At 36.3% G+C, this 22,246-nt stretch overlaps 2 protein-coding genes and 1 long non-coding RNA gene across 3 annotated transcripts; 1 reads left to right on the plus strand and 2 right to left on the minus strand.

Moving 5' to 3' along the window:
- Positions 1-3,827: 3,827 nt before the first annotated feature.
- On the minus strand, positions 3,828-4,568 carry LOC133737363 (uncharacterized). The gene has a single exon (XM_062164932.1). It carries the CDS (start codon positions 4,566-4,568, stop codon positions 3,828-3,830), a length of 741 nt encoding a protein of 246 aa, XP_062020916.1.
- Positions 4,569-8,901: 4,333 nt separating this feature from the next.
- On the minus strand, positions 8,902-10,352 carry LOC133741538 (protein SHI RELATED SEQUENCE 3). Its single transcript, XM_062169413.1, has 2 exons — positions 9,705-10,352; positions 8,902-9,372 (listed from the first exon to the last, which is right to left on the minus strand). Exons 1-2 carry the CDS (start codon positions 9,979-9,981, stop codon positions 9,056-9,058), a joined length of 594 nt encoding a protein of 197 aa, XP_062025397.1. The 5' UTR covers positions 9,982-10,352; the 3' UTR covers positions 8,902-9,055.
- An 8,434-nt stretch (positions 10,353-18,786) lies between these two features.
- LOC133735537 (uncharacterized) lies at positions 18,787-21,083 on the plus strand. Its single transcript, XR_009859092.1, has 3 exons — positions 18,787-19,122; positions 19,588-19,649; positions 20,718-21,083. It is a non-coding gene; the product is annotated as an uncharacterized LOC133735537 (long non-coding RNA).
- The last annotated feature ends 1,163 nt before the right edge of the window (positions 21,084-22,246 follow it).

Here is a 22,246-nt window from a genome sequence, read left to right on the forward strand (position 1 = left end):
ATCAAACTTCAACGTATTACACACATAGTATTGGTTAAGACTTGGATGCGGGGTAGCGCTATTTATGGCCATGCGCTCAATCTTGATTCTCATGAGAGTTTTTAGAGAACAACCCAATTTTCACGGTCGCGGCCTCACGACGACTCTCACTAGGTGAGTTCTCCAAGGGAACATGTGACCTGCACCCCACGGGAGATTGCCAGCTCGAAACTCATTCAGGGATACTTTAAATCCCTTCCTGACGTCACATTATATAGCACTCATGTCATAGGGATGAGCAGAGAATATCTCAATATCTCATTTAGGATATCTCCATCATATAAAATAGTGCTTAATGAGTCACGCAATATGGATTGTTTCTACCCATTGAACTTCCTTCATGGGATCTCCAATCACAGAAGTTGGGTTACCTCCCTAGGTGACTCCCTTGTGGGCTTAAGCCCATCCCCCTCGACAATTCTAAGACTCTGCTCCTAGAAATACCCTTAGTCAAATGGTCTGCAATATTATTCTCTGACTTTACAATGTCTAAAGTGACAATGCTCTTTCTAATTAGGTCTTTCACAGATTTATATCTCACATGTATATGTCTGTTCATCTTCTGGTTCGTGTGAGATTGCTTTAGCAAGTCTATCACTGCATTACAATCACAATGTACAGGTATAGCAGAAACGGGTTTTTCTACTAAAAGTATTTCCGTCAACAAACTCTTAATCCACTCAGCCTCAGTACAAGTGACATCTAGAGCTACAAGTTCTGATTGTGTAGTGCTTCTAGTGATTATGGTTTGCTTCTTTGATCCCCAAGAAATTGCTCCTCCTCCTAATAAGAATATGTAACCACTAGTAGACTTCACATCCTCATTATCTGTTATCCAATTTGCATCACCATAACCCTCTACCACATTAGGGAATCCCTTATAGCACAATGAGTAATTAAAGTGTACCTCTAAGGTATTTAAAGACTCACTCCAAAGCATTCCATTGCTCCTTACTAGGGTTATGTGTATATCTACTTAGTCTCCCAATTGCATAAGCAATATTTGGCCTAGTCTTATTGGAAATGTAAAGTAAAGAACCTATCATTTGAGAATACTTCAATTGTGAAAAAGGTTCTCCTTGATTTTTCTTCAAGTGGACGTTTGAGTCATAAGGTGTCGACACGGGTTTGACCTCAAAATAATTGAACTTCTTCAACATCTTTTCAATGTTGCTAGATTGACTCAAAAATATACCTTCAGAGGTTCTCTCAATTTTCATTCCTAAAATCACATGGGCTTCTCCCATGTCTTTCATATCAAAGTTCCTGGATAGATATGATTTTACATTATTAACAATCTCCAAATTTGTCCCAAAGATCAATATATCATCAACATATAAACATAAAATCACGTGTTCCCCATTTTTTACTTTGGAGTATAAACATTTGTCATGACTATTGATCTTAAAATCATAATCTAGGATCACTTTGTCAAACTTTTCATGCCATTGTTTAGGAGCTTGCTTAAGGCCATATAAAGACTTAACTAACCTAGAGACCTTATGCTCTTGACCTTTAACTATAAATCCCTCAGGTTGCTCCATGTAAATCTCTTCATCTAAATCTCCATTCAAAAATGCGGTCTTCACGTCCATTTGGTGAATGACTAGATTATGTACGGATGCTAAGGCTATTAAAGTCCTAATGGTGGTAATCCTAGTGACAGGTGAATAAGTGTCAAAGTAATCTAAGTCCTTCTTTTGTGTAAACCCCTTAGCTACTAGCCTAGCCTTGTATTTGTCTATACTTCCATCAGGTTTCAATTTCTTTCTAAACACCCATTTGCAACCTATTACTTTACTTCCAGGAGGCAAGTTTGTTAACACCCAAGTGTTGTTTTGGATAATAGATTGAAACTCATCACTTATTGGCTCTTTCCAAAAAGGTGCATCTATAGATGAAGTGGCTTCCTGATAAGTTGTGGGTTCTCCTTCTATTGAAAAGGTGTAGAAATCATCTCCAAATTTCTTTTCTACTCTAGCCCTTTTACTCCTTCTAGGATCTAAAGGTTCTGCATTTTCAATTGTAATTGAGCTAGAAGGTTTGTCTCTAATTTGTATTTCCTTTGGAATTCGGGTTTTGAAAGGAAAGATATCTTCAAAGAAAGTAGCATCTCTAGATTCTATGATAGTGTTGTTTGCAACTTCCTTAACATTAGAGTTGAATACTAAGAACCTATTGGCGTTGCTATTTTTGGCATTACCTAGAAAGATGGTGTCTACGGTCTTGGGACCTATTTTCTTTCTCTTAGGATTTGGTATAAGTACTTTTGCTAAACACTCCCACACTCTAAGGATTTTGAGATTGGGTGACCTTCCTTTCCACAACTCGTAAGGCGTTTTGTCATTTTGTATCACAGTTATCCTATTAAGTATGAAACAAGCTGTCAGCATTGCTTCCCCCCACAAATTCTCAGGTACTCCACTACTAAGGATCATGGAGTTGACCATGTCTAACAAAGTCCTATTTTTCCTCTCCGCTACACCATTGGATTGAGGTGAGTAAGGTGGAGTGACTTCGTGAATAATTCCATGTTCTTCACAAAAGGTATTAAGATCATTAGAGGTATACTCTCCACCTCTATTAGACCCAAGTCTTTTGATCTTTTTCTCTAATTGGTTTTCAACTTCACTCTTATATACCTTGAACTTATCAAACACCTCATCTTTTGTTTTGATAAGAAAGATATAACAATACTTGGAGTAGTCATCAATAAATGTCACAAACTATTTGTTTCCACCTCTAGTAGGGGTTCTATTTGAGTCACATACATCACTATGTATGAGTTCTAAAACTTGTGTGTCTCTTTCTACAAACTTGTTATAGGATAACTTGGGTCGTTTGGCTAGAACACACACTTCACATTTTTGCTTAAAATCTACACTAGACTTTGGTATTAACTCTAAGTCCATCAATCTTTTGACTTTGTTCAAACTCACATGTCCTAACCTTCCATGCCACACATCACAAGATTCAACACTAAAAATTTGAGGGGAAATTTTATTCATTTCATGTGATACATTCAAATTAATTAAACCTTCACAAACGTACCCTTTTCCAATAAATACATTATTCTTTGTAATAACAATCCTGTTGGACTCCATTACAATTTTGAAACCTTGTTTCATTAAACATGATGCACTAATAAGATTTTTCATGTGCTACAATCAAATTAATTAAACCTTAACTAACAATAAAAACATTATTCTTTGTAATAACAATCCTGTTGGACTCCATTACAATTTTGAAACCTTGTTTCATTAAACATGATGCACGAATAAGATTTCTCCTCACTTCTGGAACATGTCGCACCCCTTGAGAATTAAGGTCTTCCCAGACGTCATTTTCAACTCTATGTCTCCTACTCCATGTACTGGTGCGACAATGTCATTTCCTAGGGTTACACTTCCTCCACTTGAGTCCTAATAATTTTTAAAAAACCTTTTGTCAAAACACACATGTACATTTGCTCCAGAATCTACCCACCAATCACTATTAGAGTGTGTAAAATTAATTAAGGGCATAGAACTATACCTCAAAATATGATCATTTTGATCATCTTGATCTACAAGCATATTTACTTGAGCTTTTGGACCCTTTTGCCCTTTGTTCCATTTGGGTTTAGGCTTGTAGACTTCTGTCTTCTTAAAATGGCAGTCCCTTGCTAAGTGATTGGTCCTCCCACAGACAAAGCATGCTTGCTCTCTCTTGTCATTGGAATTGTTATGGGACCTATTTGGGTGGGAATGGAACCTATGGTTGAAGTCTCGACGAAAGGAATTTTGGTTTTAGTGGAAGGAATTGTTTCTATTGGTTCTCTTGAAGGAATTCTTTCTACGTTGGAACCTATTCCTATTGTTTGAATTCTCCACTAGATTCACCTTAGATTTTCCTTCTTCAATCTGCTCCTCTAACCTATGCTTCTCATCTACCCTAAGGTTGTTAAACACTTTGGTTAAGGTTAACTCTCCGTGTTTGTGCCTAAGACTCTTGGCAAAGTTTGACCAACTAGGGGGTAGTTTATCTATGAGGCAAGACACTTTGAATTCTTCGGTAAACTTCGTTCCCTTTGACTCTACTTTTCTTAAGAGGTCTTTAAACTCATGGATTTGCACACTCACGGTTTTCTCCTCAACCATTTTGTAGCTGTTAAAGGTTGACACAGTAAAACGATCTATGCCTGCATCATCTAACCCATACTCAGCTTCTAACTCTTCCCAAAGGCTCTTTGCACTAGTGGTATCACGATAGACATCGTAGAGATCATTAGAAAGGGTGCTAAGAATCCTATTGTGACAATGATATTCTATTTCATCTTTTGTCATCTTAGGAGTGGTGGATTTTGAGCTTTGTGTTTCACTAGTGGGAGTGGAAATTGTAAGTGTGGTTTTCTTTGAAGGAGTCTCACTAGTTGTATCTTCTAAGGTGGAAACTAGCCCTAAGATAGTTAGCCAATACCTCATTTGTTTTTGCCATCTCCTAAAGTTTTGGCCATCAAAATTTTCAGGTTTCACATCTATGGTATCCATTCTAATTCCAACAATCAAAGAGATGCAAATATTTCTGAAAATTGAAATACATGTCTATTTGAGATTTCCTAACTTGAATCAAGGACTAAACATTTAATAGAAAATATATGTATTATTCAAGCTAACAATAACAATGATATCAATAAAAGCTGATAGTAAATGCTTGAATATATATAATAGAAAGCAACATACACAATAATTACTATTTTCTTAACGAATTGTCAATTTGATTGTCGAAAGCAAAACAACCAATTAAGTATAAACTTGTAACAACAATTTAAAAAAGTCTAAAGTGAAGTAGATAGTTGATTAAAATCGGTTAAAAGAAACTTAACTTACAAAGGCTTTAGATTGTTGTAAAAATTTGTGTTTTTCCTTTGTAAAATTGATTAAAATAGAAAATGAATTTGGTAAAATAAAAGAAAGAAAAGTTAAGATAAAAATAGATAGGCTAATAGATAATATATATATATATATATATATATATATATATATATATATATATATATATATAGTAAAACTAAAGTGAGAAAACAAGCCTGGTATGGTGAAGCTAGCACGTCAAAAGACGCTGTCCTAAAGCCTTTGTAGCCTCCCTATGTGCAGGTGCTGGCGGTCTACAAGACTCCAAGATACAACCCCAATACAAGCAACCAAAAGTCCGCTATGAGCACGTTCACAGTTGGATAGAATCTCCAAGTCATAGAACCGTTGCCCAAAATAATAGTAAAATATGGAAGGTAGTAACCGAAGTGGTAGTATGTAAATGAGGAGTAGAGATAATCCTTTTGTTGTTGACAACTTGGGAAACATTGTTGCCTTTTATAGGCTCCAATTATCTCATGCATGTAACCTCCATCATAAAACACACCATAAAATCAGAAAATTAAATCCAAATTGAAAGTCCTATAACCCCCAAATAATTATAGGATTAAAAGCATAAGTTACAAATTGAAAATTGAAAATCAAATTAAATTAAATAAGATGTCCGTCAAGCGATGAAACTAGATGAGCAGACATATCAGCATACATTTTTAACTGAATGAGACACCAACTCGTGAATCGCTTAAAGGCAGTGACTTCCTGTTTTCGTGTGCATATGATCGACTATTAGCAACGTAGTTTTATTAAAACATCTAAATACGGTGTTAATTAAGAAACCAGATGATGTTAGTGTAAGGCCTTGTTTGGAATTGCTTCGCTTTTAATAAAAAATCAGCTTTTGTCTAAAATTTTAAATTTTATTATGTTTGGTAAAAACAGCTTTAATTGAAAATTTTAGGTCACTAGCAACAAATTTTAGAAGCAACTCAAAGGTTACTTAAGATCAAAACACGCTCTGAAGTTGTTTTATGTACTGACAACACTTCTAAAAATATTGTCTACCAAACACAAAACTATTTTAATTCACAGCTGATTATTCTCACAAGACAGCAGTAGCAGTTTTTTTTTTAGAGTAATGGCAATCTCAAACTAGCCCTAAATGTGACTGCCATATTACATATGACCCTTAGGGCAACTCCAACAATAGGTTCTATTTGGGGGTGCTATTCTCATTTTAGCACCCCCTTATTGCACTATTCATATATGACTTAATTTTCATCTCCAACAATGAGGTGCTATTTTCACTATTCTTGGTTAAAATATATTATGAGTATAATGTTGATGAATATTATATTAAAAGTATGTTAATATAGTTAAATAAGGTAAAAAATTTAATTTTAATTTTATCATAATATTTAAAAATTATCTTTTCATTTAATTAATTTTTTATTAAATGAATGGAGGATATTTGGTGTGAAGGAGATGGGTGAATGAATGAAAAATTGTGAAGGAGATGGAGGATATTTGGTGTGAGGAAATAGAAAAGAATGGGTTGGTATTTATAGAATTTCCCACAATTTACTGTTCCAATGGGTATATTTTTTTCCCTCAATTTTCGAGTAATTTTTTTGGAACAAAATAGAAATAATAACCCTTGATTTAATAAGAGCCATTGATCACTTTTTTTTCCTCAAATATGAGCTGTCAGATTAAATAGGGCCAATTTGAGTAAAAACAAATAATAACCCATTTGCTTGGCCCCATGAACAGTATCCGAGTCTTGGTCTTGGAAAAGTCTCAAATATGAGACTTGGGATGAACCCAAGTCCTATAATTTTAGAACAAACTCCCCCTAAAAAACATTGTTGGAGATGAAAAGTCCTATAATTCAACAAAATCTGATTTTGAACCCTATTGTTGGAGTTGCTCTTAGGTCACCTATTAAATGGAAACAAAGGAAAGCCTTAATGTTTGTTGTTCTCATGGCATGCCAAATTGCGTGTATTACAGTTTAAACATTGAACCTGTAAATTTGCCAAAAAATCGTTGACCCTGTAATCTGCAGAAATTCCAATTGGAATTATTCAGAGAGAGAGAGAGAGAGAGAGAGAGTATTTATAATAAGCTTCTTTTGGGAGTGGAACTTATATGCCTGCATGCTTTCTCCATGTTATTTTACCTAAGAAACAGTATCTCATGCCTTACTATAAAAAGCTCAAAAGATTGACCTAAAATTGCCAGTGTCTTCTTATTGAAGCATTTTCTGCAACCCTTCAGTATCATTTGACCATTATTGGCAATCCTCCAAAAGGTCCTTAAATACGAGAATCCAATGTCTTCTTATTGAAGCATTTTCTGTAAATGATAACCATTATTGGCAATCCTCCAGAAGGACCTTATATACGAGAATCCACTGTTATCCTACATATAAATATGGGTTCCTAGTTCCTACATTATGAGAACAGAACCATGCCAGAAATGCAATGTATGATGACTACTTTTAGTTATAAATCTATATAGATTTTTATATATATGCAGGCATTCTACCTTTTGATGTGCAAAGGATATATTCCAGAAGGTAGCTAGTGTCCTAGAGGTATCAATCTTTTCCTATAGTCAGTGTATGAATGTGACTATAATTTTAGCTGAACGATCAGGATGGGTTTCTTTAATACTGCTTTCTTCCTAAAGTCTCAAATGATCACAATAAGATGCCCAACTAGCTAGCTAATCTTTATACATTCTGTACTGTTTAGGTTACAATATAAATATGCACCATACATGGGTTTAGCTTTATGGTTATAGGTTTACCTACATGGTGATGATTCACCTCAAAGGTGACACAACCTATTGTTTACTATGAAACAGAGGTATATAAACCAAGTAGCTATGCATGTATGTACAAAGTTAACTACGTACTACTACTACTTAGTAGAGACTTAATTAAGACATAGAAAATGCTAGTTAAAAAAGAAACTCTGTGTACAGGAATTTATTTGCCCAACTACGTAATTACTATGTATAAGGCACACCACATGATGGGAGTTAACACCTCACATCATGGGTATCAAAAGAACAGTATGTACAAAACCCAATCTGAGCACACCATGCAAACATGGGTTATTGTGATTGCCCTTCAATCATATTGCTTCTTAATTAAGGCAGTACTTAAGTTGAAGGATAAGTGCGGGACAATGAATTTAATGGTCTGATTCAACACCACTATTGATATCACTAGTGCAAATAGCTAAAGCCCTTGATCCATATGTTTGTCAAGAATGAAAAGAAAGCCATTAGTTTTGTTTTTTCATTACAAAATAACTAGTTAGTTGTCTCTAAGTCGATTTTAGAATGGCCATATAGTTACAAAGAAGAAACTTAATTAATGCTACTAGATCAGTGATCATGGCTACTATTTTTAACTTTTGAACCAAATTTTCCTTGGTTAGTTTGGTGCAAAAATTACGAGATATTATCATTGTGATAACATGCAAATTAAAATTAATAAGGGTGATAAATTCAGATCTTTCCTTATTTTTTATTTTTAGATACAAAAAGCATAACAATTGCAATATAGTTGAGACTACAATATTTGTCATGATATTGCTTTAAAAGCAAGCAAGAAAGAATTCTTGGGAAAAAGTTGATTCAAAGTACATAAACAACTAGTTAACTGTTAGAATTACTTGAAACTAACCTTGAAGATGCGGTTAACGCTAAACATATCTATAAGAAGACAAATTGCAAGACATACAAACTATATATATTATTCCACAGTTAACTAGTACCAGTGGATATGGTGAAAGCCTAATACTAATGGATTCGAACAATTCACATATTATAGACATTTGGATTCAAACAAGTTAAGCAGAAACTAATACTAATGAACAGGCTCTCAAATACTTGTATAAATTAAGGATCGATCTCATCAAATACTTGTATGTTGCACTACAGGCTCTCACCATAGTGCAACATACAAGTATTTGATGAGATCGATCCTTAATTTATATTTCATAATTGTTTGGTAGATCATACATTTATTATTTAAAATTAAAAAATAGGTATGAAGGCAAAACTATTTGAGAATGTTATACATCTTTTTTCCTTATTTCTTTTAATTACAAGAGAGGATTTCAAACTGCAAAACCCAATTTATTAAGAATTTAAGATGATAGGTTTTGGAAAAATTGTGTACCTGCAGGCATGAAAGCGTTAAATGGATTAATCAATTGATATGAAGGAGGATGATGTGGTTGATCTGCTGCAGAGGGTGAAGTGTAATAACTCATCTGATGAACAGCAGGGCCTTGATCATAGAGAATGCCCCTGAATACATGGCCACCTATAATCACGCTTGTCTGATAAGCACGCTGATCCAGATCCACCATATCGTCCATGGAGCTCACTCGAATACCCTGAAATTTCGCCATGGTAGTCACTTCAGCCGGAAAATTAGCCTCTTGATGATCTCGATCTAGCCCTACACTTAACAAGTTAACATGAGTAAGAGCCCAATTAACAAAAATTGAATCAATCACGCATATACAATCAAGAAATTATATACCTACATATACAGTAAAAGTTCGGAAAGAAATTGATCCAAGATTCCAAGAGATATAGAAGCTTATCCTAGATCTCTCATGAAGTATATATGCACTGTTAGGTTAGGGTTTAAGTACTCATATTCCTCAACAGAAAAACTCATTATCCTCTGGCTATCTAGCTGTTGTGTGTAAAAATCAATTCCAGTACACACAGACATACCTCATACTGAAATACATAAACTGATCTATACATGGTGATAACTAGTACCTGCACATGATGAAGAGGGGTTGTGTTGTCTTAGCTTCTTATCAGGGTTGATGAAGATGTGTCCTTGATCAATAGCAAGTTGCTGTTGCTTGTGGTGATCATCATTAGGGTGCTGCTGCTCATGAAGTAGGCTTCTTTTGTAGAGAGGAACCCAAGTCGATTTGACGTGAGTTTGGCACCGAAACCCTTTGTTCTTACAACAAGTCCTGCATCTCATGTACACACACTCCTTCTTTGCTTTATTCCCACAGTCTTCGCACCTTGACCTTGATCCCATTGTTAAACCCCCTCCTCCTCCTCCTCCTTGCCTCAGCCTCACTGATCCTTCATCGATCACTAAGATCGATTAATCACGACTGTACGTACTCAATCGATAAGTTTGATGATCATTAGTTTCCGTCTTATTTTTTTATGAAATTAAGCTAGGGGAAGAAGAGTGGAGGTTTTGGATCGAGAAGATCACTTTAATTTCTTTGGGTTTGTGTGCCTGCTGCTTTTTAAGATGCCTAGGTAGCTCTTATTAGGGGCTAAACATGAGATTCAGTTTCTACTGATCTTCTTCATCAGATTCAGAACATTATAAACAAAGATACTAATCAATCTTATATAGTGGATACAGTATGTAGCAGTGGAAATAATAAATTAACAGTAGTATATAATGGCAATAATTAACTCTAACTCCGATCCGCCATGGATTCTACTAATCTAGGCTTTTTAGTATGTTTCACAGCTTTCACGTCACTGTCGCGACAGACTTACCCAGCACCGGATCATAAAAACAATTACAAAGACATTAGCAAAGGTACTCTTGCTGCATGATGTGTTCTCTAAAGATAACATTGTTTGCTAAATGATTCAAAAAGGATGCTTGTGTTTTGGATGTGTGTATTTGTCTTGTGGGAATATATGTCTTTATGGAGTGATCGAGTTCTTAATTACACACAAATAAATGGAGAATGTCATTACCGTGTCCAGCCTACAATCATCATACATTTGTAGAATTATTTTCAAGAATTACCAATGGAAAATTCATTGGTGTGTAAATAAATAAATGCAAAAAAAAAAAGCCGAAATGATTATTAAGTTTATATATATGATAGCTCAGCTAGCTGTATTTGTTTTTACTACATTTTTTTACTTAAATAATGCTTGAAGAAAAAACAAAAGGTAATTTTGGTTATTGTACAATGAGAAGTGATGATGTCTATTTACTTACTAAAGATAACTGCACAGTTCGTCTGACCAAGAATTTTTCATAATTTTTAGTAGTTGGTGATTGCTGCGTTTTATAGTGTTTGACAGTTGTTTCATAAACTCTCGATAAAAATTAAAACGAATAAATCTATACTATTATTAAAAGAAGAGGTTTTGTTAGCCAAAATTAAAAAATTTGACAGAAATGACCCTGAAATATTAAAAAATTTTGAGAATTAATTAAATCACAAGGACAATTAGGACAATTATAAATTATATTTTTATTAAAAAAATATTAAAAAAAAATCTCATAACCCACTTTTGTCTCCCACTAACTTCTTTGTACAATAACTGTTTTAATCCATTATCTTTTTTTCTTTTTGAAAAAATAAAAATAAAAATACTTGCACATGCAGAACATGTGTGGAGGAAGACTAGTATTTATTAGTAAAACTTAAAGTGGAGGTCAACTTGGTTTTCTGTCACAAACACACTTTTTTGATAAATCCAGTCAAACAGCTAAAGCGTTAACAGTAATTTCTTAGGATACAATTTCTTATCTCAATGAGGGGTTGTCTATCAGTTAAATAGTATGACTGAAAATTGCTAGCTAGAGCCAACGTGCAAAGCTCTCCATTCAGTCATCATCAACTTTTTAGGTAATATTCGTCCTTGCACTCTCGAAACTCGCATTAATTTGTACTTGACCCTATCTATATAGCCTCCTCACTCTTAATCAACTTACGTTTTTCCCATTTCTTGATGCTAGGAACGATATGTATGTGGAATCCAACTATTGCTAACCGCCACATTGTTTTGAACAGTTTTTTTTGTTTTTTTTGTTTTTTTTTTGACAATTGTTCTTGATTCAAGGAGTAGAGCATACCACTTGGAAAGCTACAAGAACTTAAAGCAGTCCAGGTGTCGCATCGTACAACATAATTTTAGATAAAGAGGAAGGCGGGTGATTAACCTAACCCAAAGGGCACATCATCTTGACAGCTAAAGAAGCATTTATCAACTGCATGATTTGCCTTTTTTTTTTTTTTATGACCATTGCATGATTTGAGTACAGTACCAATCACCTTGCTTGCATTTTCTTTAGGCCCAGTTTAGGATTGCTGTGCTGTGAGAGGAAGCACTTCTGATATTGCTGTGAGATGAAGCACTTCTGATATTGCTGTGAGAGGAAGCATTTCTGAGGTGTTTGGTAAACTGTTTATAAAAGTGCTGTGAAAACAAAAAGCAATTTCTGAGTGTTTAATAAGTTATAAGTAAAAAGTGCTTTGACTGGGTATAATTACCAAAATAGTCAAACATGCTAAACAATGCTACTAAAATACATGACTTTATTTCTAATTATGTAACCATACCAAATTAAAAAATTTCTCATATATTGTCCTTATACACTAGTTCAAATTATTAATGCATCATTTTAAGTTTTTTGTAATTTGTTTGGTTATATATTGCTAGGACCGAATAAAAGATTTACCTTAAATACTTTAATATGCATATTCTGTTTTACTATTACACAAAATGAGTTCAAAATATTACACAAAAGATTTCCCAACCATAGTTCAACATAACCAACCATATTCAATTCAAATTTGCAACTAAATGCTAAGTAGATGCATTAATTAGACTTTGTGCAATTGTATTTCTTAACATCTCCTTTGTTAACACCTTCATTTCTCGTCTTCCTGTACCATCTCCTTCATGTGCTGTCACGCCCTGACTCGAGCTAATTTTCTAATCTCGAATTAAGGTGTGAATCACATCTTAATTATAGAACTAATATTTCTATAACCAAAATGTGACAAAAAAATAAATAAATCGTGAACTAAAACTAGATAACAAGATCTCAAAATTCTAGCGGAAGCATATATTACATAGTCTTTATCACATAGTACATTAGTACTCATTCTTTATTCCAAACAAACGTAAAGGAAACACAAGTTTCACAACCCATTTGACATTATATACATATCGGAACTTCTTGCCCTAGTATCTTGATTCCATACCTGCAAAATCTGTTAAAGGGTGAGCTCAACCAGCGGCTCAGTAGGGACGTAAAACTTCCTCATGGATAATTGACCAAAGATAATACCATCATGTATTTCAATTATAACATGCATATCAAATAATGATGCAATCCAACTCCATTTATATACCTGTTAATTCATATACCAGCATATGCAAGCCTACACGTCCCATACTGTGTACTTTACAGTTTTGCAACTGTGACTTAAATATCTAAACATATAAATTAACCCCCTGACTCAACCAAATCCCCCAAACCCCTTTTGCTAGTCATCTTGTCTGAAACATTGATCTCCAAGCCCAAATCACCCAAATATATCGACAATTATACCGCCGATATTCTAAACCTAATTGTGCACACGGGCTCGCCTGAGCTTGATCCCTACAATGTTCAGACTCAACTACACAAAAGATAATTCCCACAATTACCAAATAACCATAATTTCTCCCTAACTCCCTTACACTTGATAAATAACAACCTCCATGAAAATATACATCGATCAACGTACATTTAGTACATGTAATTCAAATATCATCAAAGAAATCATCCAAACATAATATTAACGAGAATAACATATACACGAAGCACATGAAATCAATATCCAATCATAAAAAGTTTCCCCGAGATCCCCCTACCTTATTTTCCGACAATCGTGGATGATATGAAATAAAATCAAACCTCCTAGATCGTCAAAAATAATTTCTTCAAATCAGACTTTTCTTTACACTAATAGAAAGAGCTCGTCAAGACGAATCCGTAGGCGAAAACGGATCCTAAATCGGACTTACGGTTTAAAAGATATGACAAAAACAAGTTCTAGAGAGAGAAGCTAGAGAGAGAAAGTTAGAGAGAGGAAATGAGGAGAGAGAAGTTAGAGAGAGAAGCTCTCTCCGAAAAAATGGGTACGGAAGAAGAAATGGGCTGAGTCCACCAAAACCATCCATCATCATGCTTATGCCATTTGTCAAGCATATAACAAACATAGTGCCACCACTTGACATGTGTCAAACTGATCTTGCACATGCAAGACACGTTTGGCTGCTGCTACCTGGTCTCCAAGTCAGCCTATCGACCAATAGTGACACCCCACGTCGCCACTCAATTTGATTTCCAACTAAACTTCAAAAATTCGTTAAAAATAGCTTGGGAACCCGGAAAATTTACCGAAAAATGCTGCGAACTCGTGGCGACCTCTACTTTCCACTTCTAAGATCAAAAATAAAATTCAACCAACTTCAAAATTCGGGATCTCACATGTGCATTGTCCTCTATCTCTTCAGTATTCTCTTCACTTCAGTATTTTCTACTTGACCCTAGATTCCATGCAAATAAGCTCATAACAGATATAGCCACAACTCAATAGATTTAGTACAACTTTTTTGCATCAATGTATTGTGAACAGAATTAATTCCAGAAGGAAGTCTAATTCATTGAAATGATATCGATCCAAAAAGGAGACTACTGATGATGAATACAAAACAACATTAAAATCAAAGTACCCGAAACCTGAAGGTCAATCCTTAAATTATGACAAACTTGTACAAAGACCTAAACATACTCAAAGAAGTCATCCTTCTTACAGCATTCTCAATTAAAGAAGCACAAAAATTGATTCAAGTTTACAGCAAAACATTTTCCCGTCAAAACAATCAAACAAACTAAAAATAGACCCACCAAGAAACATGGAAGAAAGGCAAAATCATTATCCACATATTGTATCAAAAGGAACACTCTGTAAGCATACAACAATACGAGAAGGATCTATCATTAGACGTAATCTTCTTTAGCCTTCCCCCTTTTTAATTGCACATTTGCAATAATGCAATTCAGGGAAGCTTCTGTGTTAGGTACTTTTCTCCACCCCAGAGTCCCCCCTTCTTTCTCATGTAATTCTCATGGACAGTATAAGCCATAGACGATTCTTGCAATAAAAGAGTGGTCCTTCATTTGGCCGGTATGAAAGATGAAGAAATCAACTATTGAAAGGCATAAAATACGTTTTGCATTTACAGAAGACAAAGAAAGCTCAAAGAGTAATACGCCCAAAATCTAGCAAACCCAGTAACCTAGAAAAAAAATCAAATCTAAAATCAGACCAAATATTTCTGTAAAAGAGTTGGTAAGAGGTTTTACCTAATAGAATTGGGGGACGACGCTGCTCTACCTAGTTTTTGATGAGGATGATTGATGCTTGAACAGTTCAATGACCGCAGAGAGGGAATTACTAAATAGGTAGTTGATGAGGACAAAATAGGTAGTTGAATATATTTCATTAAAAGCTCCGTGTTTTTTCGAAGTGGTTCCGCAGAAGCAATCCTAAAAGCTAGGAATTGCTGCTTCTCAGAAATAGCTGTTTGGAGAAGCTGCTTCGACCAAAATCAGCTTTAAGGAGTTTTACCAAACAGCTTAGATTAGGCTCAATAGCACTTTTGATCTCAAAAACAGCTCAGGAAGTAATGCCAAACTGGGTCTTACTTTGTTTTCTATAATTATTTGTTTTTCTTTTTTAAAATCCAATGATTTTGGCAATGAACCAAAAGAACTGTACCCTGCATTTGCACTTGATTTTAGCCAAAACGCAGAGAACGTATTGTTACATTAGAGAAATCATCCAATAAAGTTTAACAAAAAAAAAAAAAACAATGAAAAATTGCCTCAATCTATAAGTCATGAACAAAATAAATATAACGAGAGTTTTAGGTCTCCATTATAAATTTGGCCCGTGGGCCTAAAAGCCCATGGGCGCCCGCCTGGCCCAGTGGGCAAAAGCTCGGCCCAACCCGCAGTAAAGCCCATCTCGGCCCTGCCCATTGGGCACGAGGCAGGGCTAGGGTGGAGGGTTCAAAGCCCAGGCCCAGCCCACTGCCCGGCTCATTAAAGCCCGCCCGTCCCAGTCTTATAAGCCCGCCCGAAAGCCCATTCAATTCTAGTATTAATATTTTTTATCTAGTTATATTGAACTAATTATTTTTGTATTTTATTTTGTTCAATCATTAACATATCATAATTTTTTCATAGCTTTTTGTATTTTTTTTTAACAAAATAATATGATATATAAATAATGGGCTCGGCCCTGCCCACTCAAAAAGCCCAGCCCGGCCGGGCTCTAAAAAGCCCGTAAGGCCCTGGGCCCATGGGCGGCCCTAGGCCTTGATTTTTAAGAGAAGCCTGGCCTGAAAAATAAAAAAAATACGTTGTGGCCCAGCCCGAGCCATTAATTTTGGGCAGGACTGCCCATTGACGACCCCTATATCTGCATATTGATCATTAGATTTTTAGGTCTCCATGAATAAGTCACTTATGCAAATTTTCAGCTAATTGTAAATCGTTAAGGTATTCATAACCGCAATTTACCATTATGAACATGAATGATTCAGGTTGAAGTTCAGTGTTTTAAAAGGCTGAGGCGTAGCCGAGGCGTTTTTGGGAGAGCCACAGTAAGGCTTATGCCTTACGTATAAATGAGTTGTATTTATGTAATTATTAGTCTTATATATAGAACATGTATTGTAACAAAAAAAAACATTATAAATTGTCCTCCATTCATAATAAGTAAGTACTAAAACCATATGAATTGTCAATTGTCTTCCTAAGTAATCACTTCTGCATATAATGCCTTACTTCTAGCCCCTTTATCAGAAGATGAAATATGCAAAGCTATACATCAAATTTGGATCATTGAAAGCTCCAGGACCGGAGGACATTCATGCTCTATTCTACCAAACTTACTAGAACAATGTTGAGCATATTATTATTCCTTTTGTACAGGAATTGTTTTCTGGTAAGTCTTCTCTAGAACTTATTAACTTTACAATATTTTCTTAATTCTTAAAGTGGACAGTCTAGAGATAGTTTCTCATTTTAGACCAATAAGTTTGTATAATGTGAGTTACAAAATTATCTTCAAAATCATTGTTAATAGATTAAGACCCTTATTACATAAATGTATATATCAAAACCAAGATGCTTTTGTTCCAAAAAAAGGAGAGTTTTACAGCGCTAAGGTTTCTCTCGCATCTTCTTCTCTCAGCATCTCTCTCTCTGTCTTATCATGGTTGATCACGTTACCGCTCATTTGGCAGCTGTCCTGGTGATCTCTGAAGATGGTCGGACATCTTTTGGTCTGGTTGGTGCTGCTGCTGTTTCCTCCCACCATTTCGCGGTGGGGAAACTCTTCTCTCAGTCACAGCTAAGCATCGGGGCGATCCCAAGGCGTTCCTGGGGACTATGACCTCTCTTTGGGGGCTTGGAGATCGCCTCTCTGCTCGTGCTGATAGGGATCGATTTGTGTTCCATTTTTCGAACCCGAAAGATCGCCTGAGGATTGTTGATGGCATGCCGTGGTTTTTCCGAAAGTGGGCATTGGCTATGGCTGACTTCGACGGTCTGAACGAGGTGGCGCAGGTGTCGATCCACTCGATTCCAGTTTGGGTTGAGATCATGAGTTTACCACCAGCTCTCGTCACTGAAGGCGCTGTGGCACTTACCGGAGCTACCTTATGCGAGATCATGCAGCTGGATAAGGCTGGAATTCGAAAGGGTACGACGGGTTCAGATTCTACATGTCTTGTCATCACCGATGAAACATGGTTTCCTTTCATCCACTTTTGATTTTACCTTTGGTGCATCTGCAACGGTTAGGTTCAGGTATGAGAGGCTTGTCGGCTTTTGTCGGGTCTGTGGCTTGATACAACATCAGCGGTCAGGCTGTGATGGTCCCCCAGAAGCTTTGCAGTCTCTGTTGGAGCCAACCCTAACCCTACTTGGCCAGGGTCCCTAATCATGCAACTCCGAGCCTTGTGGAGGTGCTAGCTCAATCCCTAACTCCAAACCTCTTTACTTCCAGGCCCAAGTAGATCTCAGGTTCACTCCAGGGCTTCTCGGCGTCAACTATAGTGGCTCAACTGGCCAAGATTCCGTCTCCGGTCCAGTCGGTAAGGGTTCCTATGCATGTTGCTGATGTCCCAAATCTAATTGGGAAGAAGAGAACAACCTCCTTGCCCCTCATGCAGTATACCAAGTGAAAGAGAACAGTAGAGGTTGCACCTCCGGTGGAGGATGTTAACCTTGATTTTGAACCTGAACTTGCTCTGAAGAGCAATAATGAGGTAAATTCTGGTCTCCTCGGCTAAGAAGGCAAAGTTGGGACGTCCACCGTAGAAAGAATAATCTGAAACCTGTGGGATTGAAACCTAAGAAGCTGAACTCTGAGTGTCCAAAACCTCATAGGAAAAGAAGTTTTAAGGTAGTACTGGGCTCAGCTGCAGTAACAACACCCCCTAATCTTGGGGAGGAGCACATGTCTTCTGGTAAAGAGTTTAAGCCAAAGGAAAGCGCTCTCATGGGTGCCTTAGAGTAGGGTTACTTCGATGGGAACATGAATAAATTGGGACGGTTTTTTGATTGTAGTCGAAGACCATTCTAGCAGTGTCGAAATTAGTTTTTCTACAGCACTTGATGTAACATCCCGTATCTTAATTCACCGGTTTACTAGTCATTTGGACAGTAAACAACAATTTGATTTACTTTTACTCTTTTTCGGTAACTTTAGTGGCCCTAAAAGTTGATTTTTTGAGCGGGTCAAAATTTGAGAAAACTTCCTTCGTGAAAGTTGTAGAAGACGTTAAACCGAGCGCGTGCATATGTGGTTCGTAACAATCGGAGTTCGTATGCGTAAGTTATAGCCAAAATACTAAAGTTACTGTTCACAGTAACTTTCTATATATATAGAAAGTTACCAGGGTAAGTTTCCATTTTGGGAAACCTACCCCCTACCCCGACTTTCTCTCTCTTCCTCTCCCTCTTTCCCCGTGTCGGCCTCTCTCCTTCTCCCTTTCGTTTTGCCGCCGTCCGGCCACCAATCGGCGAGCCCAGGGTGACGGTCGACTCCTCTCTTCCTCTCCTATACGCCTGTGGTCGTGGGTCGTCGTGATTTGGCCGGAGAAGCTCGAATTCAAGCCAAGAAGATTACTGTAGCACTTTGTTATTTCCGGCGATATCTTCCGATTCCGGCCGCCTCCGGCCACCAAACCGGCGTCGAAGGTGCGGTTTTCTCCAAGGATCATTTTCCCCCTAGCCTTGAGCCACGATTTGCAGTGTAGAGGGGGAATCAAGGAGAAACCCAATTCTAGGGTTTTGAAATTTTCTGGAAATTTTTCACCGGCCGAATTGGAGCTCTTCAAGGTAAAATTGGAACTTGTTGTAGTTGAGAAAAATGTTAGGCTTGATGAGTAGGTGTTGCTGCCAAAATTTGGTGGCCATCGGAGGTGGTGGCCGCCGGCACGTGGGGCCCACGCGCTGCCACTGTTGGTGGCGCGTGGAGGCGTGTAGGGCAGTGTTTTAATTCCAGTTTTTAGCTCATTAAATTCTATAAATGTTGTAGAGCTTGTATGTGAAGTTTGGTGATTTTTGGAGAAGCTTGGAATTAATTATGAATTTTTGAAGTTTAGGGTTTCGATTATCGAATTATGAGAATCCGACCGTCGGATATCTCTCGGTTCTTCCTTGGAACCTTTAAATTAACGAATTGGTATTAGTGGTATAATTTGGGTTAATCCGAGAAGAAGTGGAGATGTAATTATAAGGAATTGATCTTAGGAATCATATTAATTTGTTGAATAGTTATTCACGGAATATAATTGTGTACAGGGTGACGCACCGAGCGATTGCTCGACGAAGGAACTCGTATGCGTGATCACCTGAATAGTACTGTGAGTGGACTTTTATTTTTAAAGAATGATGCATGCATTTATTTTTCCCGAAATAATAATTTATTTATCATTTTATTATCGAGCATAATATTTTGCCTTGGATTATAATTTTGGCATTGTTTTTCCATATGAATTTCATATACGAATCTATTATGCTCAGATTTGGATTTTATGATTTGTTTTCGGAATAGGATTAAATTTTCTGAGATTAATTATAATTTATTTTCAATTATGATTCGGGAATGGATTTTGAGCCTTTGATAAGTATCTCCGATATATGGCTTTTATTTGAAATCATGATTTAAGTGATTTTCGACGAATTACTTTCCGAGGTGATTTCCGGAATTTATTAATATATTTTATTCGTCGATATTGACATTTTTTTTGGAATATTTTTCGAAAATGGGATTTTCGATTGAATTATTTTATCGATTATTTCTCGCCTAATGGTTTATGAATTCTAGAATATTTTGGCGTGCGGGGCCACGTCATTGGAGTATATATTTTCTTGAGATTTTCCGAGTATGGATGGGATTCATACTCGTGTTTTGTTGCGAGGTTGGGGAAGCCTTACTGATTTACTGGTTTTCGATTGTTTTTCCTCACCATACTCGGGTCATTCGATTAGGTCTCCTCCTCACTTACTTTGTGTTTGTGAGTGGCAGTCGAGGTGATTTATTTCTCCTCCTCACATGAGTGGTAGTCGAGGTTATTAGTTCTCCTCCTCACACAATCTATGTGTGGGTGGCAGTCGAGGGTAGGAAGAGCCTAAGGGGCTCCTTTACCCGTATGGTGATATCTCTTCCCCATATCCTATTATTACTTGACTAGCGGGGCCTAGTCCGATATCTCTTAACCAGCGGGGCTGGTATGTTTTCACGAGATTTTGAGTTTAAAGAAATATGTTTTATTAACGTTGCATGCATCGAGGTTTTATAAATTTAAATAAGTGGGAGAGTATTCAAGTTTGCTTCATTTAAATCTTCTTAATTATTTATTTTTGTCCACTCACACTAACGTGTTTTTTTTCAATACTTTCCCCTGGGCCCTTCGGTTTCAAATGCCCAGTTTGCAGGCGAAATTAGTTGAGGTCGGGCGTACATGGAATTGAGGCATAGTCAACAGCATGGCTTCCGCGTTTGCCTTTGAATTAGGTTTTCCTTGTTTACCTTTCTATTAGAATTGCTCTGATTACCTGTGGAATTAATGTTATTCAAGTTGCGTTTTGGTGTTATGTGAATTGGACGATGTTGTGATTTGGGGAGCAGATGGCTCCAGGAGAATAAGGATGGATGATTTAGAAGTGTAAATGTTTCCTACAGGTTTTGGGTAGCCTACTTTTAGGGGAAGTTCCGCCAAATTTTCGGTAGAATTTCTTCTAAAGTGGGCCCCGCAGGGCCACTTCGGATTTCGGGGTGAAATCCGGGGCAGGTCCTGTCACTTGAACTTCATCTCATGTATTCATTATGTTTGATTAGTCTAGGTTTGTCTTAGATTTTTCATTCATGACTCTTTCTCTCGTTGCCCGTAGTCCATTATAGTAAAGTAGGAAACATTACAAGATTTGCTCTGAGCAACTCCAACAGATTCTCCATATCTTGATTTTTGTCCATTTTAGGGAAAAATTTGGCTATTTTGCTCCAACAGATTCCCTATAATTATCCCCAAAATGGGGATAATGATGAGAGAGAAAACCAAATTCCCTATATTTATAGCATTCTCTAAAATTTTAGGAAAGAATTATGGAATTTGTAAAATAGAGAATCTGTTGGAGTTGGAGCAGAATTTTTTTTGGAGATTTTGATTTTTGCTTCCCTATAATAGAGAAATTATAGGGAAGCTATTGGAGATGCTCTAACACCCCTTGCATTAAAAAAAATGATGCTTTTGTTCCAAAGAGATCAATTTAATTATGACACTATATTATAGCTCATGGACTTTTTACTAATTTTAATAAGAAAAAAAAAAAGTAAGTTCCCTGCAATGACAATTAAATTAGATCTAGAAAAAGCTTATGATCTTTTACACCGGGACTATATAAAATGCTGCTTAATAAAATTTGGTTTTCATCAAGATTATCATGAACTGTATCACCTCAGCGCATTACTCTATTACTTTAAATGACCATATTTATGCTCCTTTTCAACCTCAAAGAGGTTTGAGACAAGGTGATCCACTTTCCCCTTATCTATTTATCCTTTGTATGGAATCTCTTTCTAAGAATTTTCAACTTCTGGCTGAATGATCCAAGAATCAAGTAGGACTTCTTAGCTCTCCTAATGGCATCAAGATAGCTAATTTGCTTTTTGCTGATGATTGTATGATATTTGCTTACTATTGCTGCACGAAACATTTTACAAGTTCTAAATAATTTTGCTACAGTTTTGGCCATCATATTAACTATCGATCTTAACTCTACTATGTATTTTTCTACCAATGTTCCTCATTCTACAAGAACAACAATCTCTAACATTCTGGAGATAAATCATATTGCTAGTATAGGTAGATATTTAGGCATCAATAATATTATAAACTGGAAGGATCTAATTAATACTAATGACTTAGTTTCTCAGAATTCAAAAGAAGCTAGCAAATTG

This window comes from Rosa rugosa, chromosome 3 (genome assembly GCF_958449725.1).
Source record: "Rosa rugosa chromosome 3, drRosRugo1.1, whole genome shotgun sequence".
NCBI lineage: Eukaryota > Viridiplantae > Streptophyta > Magnoliopsida > Rosales > Rosaceae > Rosa > Rosa rugosa.

What these genes read in the sequence shown, in the direction of transcription:
- LOC133737363 (XM_062164932.1), bottom strand. Translation starts at nt 4,568, where the DNA reads ATGGATACCATAGATGTGAAACCTGAAAATTTTGATGGCCAAAACTTT.
- LOC133741538 (XM_062169413.1), bottom strand. Translation starts at nt 9,981, where the DNA reads ATGGGATCAAGGTCAAGGTGCGAAGACTGTGGGAATAAAGCAAAGAAG. An exon ending in CCCCTCTTCATCATGTGCAG is followed by an intron (nt 9,373 to 9,704) that starts GTACTAGTTATC and finishes TGTTAAGTGTAG; the next exon opens with GGCTAGATCGAGATCATCAA.